At 46.7% G+C, this 5,427-nt stretch overlaps 1 protein-coding gene across 3 annotated transcripts in view; it reads right to left on the bottom strand.

Annotated features, from left to right (window-relative positions):
• ctns (cystinosin, lysosomal cystine transporter) overlaps positions 1–5,330 on the bottom strand; it is an 8,727-nt gene extending 3,397 nt beyond the window's left edge. Inside the window, exons 1-4 of one of the 3 annotated variants that reach the window (XM_015405146.1) lie at positions 5,216–5,330; positions 3,404–3,498; positions 2,827–2,905; positions 2,073–2,163 (exon numbers count right to left, since the gene is read on the bottom strand). In XM_015405146.1, coding sequence (XP_015260632.1) covers positions 2,073–2,163; positions 2,827–2,905; positions 3,404–3,498; positions 5,216–5,286 — 336 coding nt within the window. In that variant the 5' untranslated portion in view covers positions 5,287–5,330. The remainder of the gene's footprint in view (positions 1–2,072; positions 2,164–2,826; positions 2,906–3,403; positions 3,499–5,215) is intronic. The other 2 variants (XM_015405148.1, XM_015405147.1) reach the window with 2 other exon arrangements.
• Positions 5,331–5,427: the final 97 nt, after the last annotated feature.

Genomic DNA, 5,427 nt, shown 5'->3' with positions numbered 1-5,427 from the left:
GGCGGAGGCACTAACGGCTGAGGACGGAGGCGCTAACGGCTGAGGACGGAGGCGCTAACGGCTGAGGACGGAGGCGCTAACGGCTGAGGATGGAGGCGCTAACGGCTGAGGATGGAGGCGCTAACGGCCGCCATTAGTCATTCAGCGCTGCCAGTGAGGCGGGAGAACAACCAGGAGCTTCTGCTCATCAACATAAACAACTCTTTGATCTCATCAACTCTTTGATCTTAACTCTTTGATCTTATTTTAACTGCATTATATCATTTGGTCGCACCTCCTCTTATTGATGAAACAGTTTTATAGAATTTATTTTTAGATCAGTTCTTGCAGTAGATTGGGGTCTAGATCAGCTCCACCTTCACAGCTAGCATCTATGCAGACCCCTCATCCTGCGTCTCAGTATCGACACCCCGTCTGTTTGAACTATTTCTACTTTCTTTGTGCCTAAATTGATCCTCTGTCTTTACTGAGAAAAGTTTACGTTAAATTTCTCGCTTATTTCACCAGAGAATAAAACCTGCGTCCGTCTGGCTGCTCCCAGTCTGCAGCCTTAAAGGTTCTGTTAGCTTCTAGTTCTTTTTTCTACGCGACGCCTAAAAAATGCGACTTTGCTCCGATCAGCTGAGGAGGGCTAACTGTGGATACGCTAACATCCTTAGCAGGAACTAAATCTAGATTAGCTGTTCACAGAGCAGAGGGACGCGTGGTTCCCCTCAGCCTGCAGATCACTGGTGAACTCTAGTGAACTATATCTATACAGGATCCACGGACCACTTCTAGGATCTATGGAGCGATTCTAGGATCCGCGGAGCGTTTCTAGGCTCCGCGGAGCGATTCTAGGATCCGCGGAGCGATTCTAGGATCCGCGGATCCATGGAGCGATTCTTGGATCCGCGGAGCGTTTCTAGGATCCGCAGAGCGTTTCTAGGATCCGCAGAGCGTTTCTAGGCTCCACGGAGCGCCTCTAGGATCCGCGGAGCGCTTCTAGGATCCGCGGAGCGTTTCTAGGCTCCGTGGCGCGTTTCTAGGATCCGCGGAGCGCCTCTAGGCTCCACGGAGCGCCTCTAGGATCCACGGAGCGTTTCTAGGATCCACGGAGCGTTTCTAGGATCCACGGAGCGTTTCTAGGATCCGCGGAGCGTTTCTAGGATCCATGGAGCGTTTCTAGGATCCGTGGAGCGTTTCTATGGAAACATGCTGCTGTTTATTAGATAGACATGAAAGCTGTAGATTGGTTGTAAGCAAAGCTGGGATGAAACCTACCTGCTGCTTCTGTGTTGCAGATCTATGATGACATCTATTTGAGCCAATGAGCAGTTGGATAAGGTCAGCGTTACCGGGACCAAGCAAAGGCTGCAGGCACAAAGACAAATGTTACAACTGGAAAGTTACAGTCGCATGTTTATGTTCCTGTTTTTATAGATTTTTACTATTTTTAAAAGTTGTACTTTAAAAAAATGAAATTGTCCAGAAAGAAATTGATTTTTATTTTACACTGTTGTAAACAAAAAGACAAATAAATCTGTTTAGTCTATTTCTGCAGGAAACAGTAAAGAGGATTTGAACGGTTGCCGGGGAAACCGGATCAACAATGTGTTCCTGGTTCATCCAGACGCTCCTGCTGCAGGAGCCACTTTAAAAATAAATAGATTACGGCTGAAACTATTCAACAGATTAATGATTATTGAAATAATCATAAACTAATTTAGTAATCGATTAACGGCAAACTACCTTTAGCTGACAGAGAAAGAATATCAACATTTATAACATAGATATAAATATTTGGCGTTTAAGATTAAAAACCTTTTGTGTCTTAATCTGCTCTATGATCCAGAAAAGTTTTAATTTCATTTAGAGAAAAGTTTTTAATCGCTAACATGAAACTGTTCATCAAAGTCCTAAACGACGAGAGCTCTGCACCCACGGCAGCAATCCCTCACCCACGGCAGCAATCTCTCACCCACGGCAGCAATCTCNCAGAATGCGGTTCGGTTTGTTCTTTCAGGTCTACATCCTCTCTGGATTCCAGCGTCCTGATAATTGAACATCGTTTAGCATCATGTTAGCCTCACCTGTTCAGGCAGAGCGACGATGGATGAATAGTTCTCCTTGGAGCTGTAGGTCACGTTCAGGTGGATCAGCGTGGAGCGACTGACGGCCGAACTGAGGAAATAAGCAGCATGTTTAGAAATGGACGCCTCTGTTGAAGCAGAACTCGTTCTAGTTTTACTGCTTTGCTTCAGTGTTGAATTAAAATCACCCGTTTCTGAGCAACCAGAGCATGTTAGCATCAGCAGGTTTATTAGCACCACCCCCCCCGACTAAAGAACTGTTACCCCAACCTTAGCAGCAGCAGCTAACACCTTTATCTGAACCAGAGCAGACTTTGACAGGAAGCTAAGATTCCTCCTGCAGGACGTTCTGCTGGTTTCACACCTGCAGACTCTCCTGACCTTTGACCTCTGAGCTCAGATGATGGGCCAATAAAAAGCATTTAATCAGACAGTGAAATGCAGGCAAAGTTAGTTTTAGTTTAGTATGCCTGAATGACAGACTAACTAGGTAAGCTCAGTTTAAATCTTTTAGGTAACTGGATCTAACTTCCATTTCATTCATCTAAAGGGAAATCTGAGGCCATCCTTCCAGTAACGGAAGTTTTTTTCCATGTTGTTCATTGATGGTCGGAGCTTTTTGATGATTAAAATCATTATATTGAAAGTTTTTTATTTATTCAAGTTATCTAGTTTAAAACTGTACTGAAGCATAAAGGAGGCAAACAGATGTTGATGGATCTGCAGCTTAGAATAAAACCTCTTCAGTGTTTACCTGGTGGTAACCATGACGACCGCAGAAGAGCTTTCCTCCAGTGTAACAGCATCCGGTGCATTCAGAGACACGCCGCACTCTGCAGAACAATCCAGAGGAAAAAAAAGATGTCGAAGTATTTCCTAAGCAAACAAACGGAAACAGGACTCCTGATCCTGAGCTTCACCATCATCTTCTTCACACGTTTCTGCACCAGAGAACCTCTTTGATCCTGATCCAGAGTTTAGGTCTAACTTTAGATCAGGAGTTCATTCCACCGGAACCCAGAGAAATAAAAACGCAGCAGCTCAGTCATTGGGGTAATGAATGCTAACAGGCAGCAGGAGGAGTACTACAGGATTACTACTGAGGAAGTATTTAGAGAAGGACCAGCTGCACCTGCTGCCAGCTACAAAAACCCTTTGAAAGAATCAGAAATAAAACATCCTGATTGGTTGAAGCCCGGCTGAGTGGCCCCCGGAGCCCGGCTGAGTGGCCCCCGGAGCCCGGCTGAGTGGCCCCCGGAGCCCGGCTGAGGGGCCCCCGGAGCCCGGCTGAGGGGCCCCTAGTGCGGCTAGTCTAGAGGGGAGGAACTCACCAGAGAGCTGGATCAGCAGCATCAGGGGCAGGAAGTCCTCCAGCATCTTCTTCAGCAGAGGGAGGGCAGCCATGTCTGCCCAGAAGAACCTAAAGCTGACAGAGACCAGGATCAAACATGGCCGACAGACACAAGCTCCTCCCACAGGCCAATGAGCCAATCAGGAGCTGGGAGTTCCCCGGCACCATGCAGCGTGGGAAAGCAGCTCCCAGCAGAATGGAGCCGGTTCCTGGTTCAGCCTGTTTGGGGGCCTGACGGCTGGAGGCGGGGCTTCCAGTGGCGAAGGCGGGGCTTCCAGTGGCGAAGGCGGGGCTTCCAGTGGCGAAGGCGGCGCTTCCAGTGGCGAAGGCGGGGCCGTTACCTTCAGCCTGCTGCTCCTCATGTTTTCCTCTTTTAGGTTAGAAATGGACCAGAGATTGAAGCCTGACTGGAGCTTCCAGGACCCCCAGTTACCCCTGATGGCGCCTGATGGCGATACTGGTCCCACTCTGGGTCAGAATCTCTGACACGTCTGAGGTCCCGCCCATCTGCTGGCAGCCGCCATCTTTCCCCGCCCACAGCAGACCTATGGGTGGAGCTTCTCCCCCAGAACCCTGATCTCCACCAGGATCGGCCTCCTGGTGCTGCGGTGCTCTATGATCACCACAGCACCAGGAGGCGGAGCAGGAGGAAGGAGGGCAGGAGGAGGAAAAGGAGGAGCAGCAGGAGGAGGAGGAGCAGGAGGAGGAGGAGCAGGCAGTGATCTCAGCGTCTGGTTCCAAACAGAACCAGAACTTTCTCAGACTCACTGATGGTCAGAAAGTTTCTGCTAATTAAATGACTTGTTGAATTCTAGTTAAAGCGTTTCTATCTTCCTGTTCGTTAAACATCTGGAGCTTCTTCAGCTAAATAACAGATTGTTAGTTTATAGAAGTTAGTTTTATAACCAGGAAGCTGAGAAAGCAGTTTGTTCTGAGCGTCTCAGAGGATCATGGCTCCAGGTTCAAATGTTTTCTCATTAAACAGAATCAGCCTGCAGAGCTTCTACACATCTAGAACTTCTGTTTCTAGCATCATTACATTAGTAAAGAGGTTTATAGATCTTTTTTAACAGAGAGAAGCAGGAAGAGCTGCAGATTTAAAGGGGAAACAGATTTACTGGGAAATGATCAAATATATCAGCAAGTTTAGCAGAAAATCAAACTGCTTTGCTAAATTTAAAATGCAGCTTATTTTCTGGATGGAATAGAAACTGTTCTTCCAGTGATGCTTCATTTATCAAATTTGGCATCAGAATCAGCTGTTATTCTTCATACATTCATGTTTTTGGGCCTTTTATATAAATATAAAGCACTAAAAGTCACACTGATAAATATAAATATCAGTGTTTATAGTTCTATCCTGTTCTCAACAATAGGAAATCATTCAGTAAATCGATGTTTGAGCTCATTTTAGGAAAATTAGCCCAATGAAAGTGGAACTGTAGTTCCAGGTGTCCCCGCCAGGTGTCCTCGCCAGGTGTCCCCATCCACCAGGTTTTATCACAGAGTTCCTCCCCTGCGGTGATGGAAGCCTGGAACCCGGCGGTAAAGCAGGCGGGTGGGGGGACACCATCAGCGGGTCAGTGACGGTAGACCAACAACCCCCCCCCCACTCCCCAAAAACAGCAACCCAGATCTGGTCATCCTAAATCACGTGATCGCAGCGCGTCCTCCTGCTTTCCTCTAATCTAATCTAATCTAATCTGTCCACCAGAAGCGAGCAAAGAGAAGAAACTGAAAGTAAAGATCAACTAAAAAGAATAAAAGCAGAAAGAAGTGAAAGAAAGTTTACCTCAGGTTACCTCTTCCCTCTACATCAGCTGACTGCTCCTCTTCCTCCTCCTTCTTCTTCTTTTCTATCATGGCGGATCGCAAGCGACTTTAAGCTGCATACCGCCACCTACTGTTCATGAGTGTGTAGCAACATTGTTTTACATCTATTAAATTCTATTTTTTTATTTTGTATTCTGAAGATCAATAAATAATGCTTTCCTTAATCTATAA

Source organism: Cyprinodon variegatus, unplaced genomic scaffold (assembly GCF_000732505.1).
Source record: "Cyprinodon variegatus isolate N-32 unplaced genomic scaffold, C_variegatus-1.0 Scaffold2015, whole genome shotgun sequence".
NCBI classification, from domain to species: Eukaryota; Metazoa; Chordata; class Actinopteri; order Cyprinodontiformes; family Cyprinodontidae; genus Cyprinodon; species Cyprinodon variegatus.
This window is presented reverse-complemented; position numbering and strand designations above follow the sequence as displayed.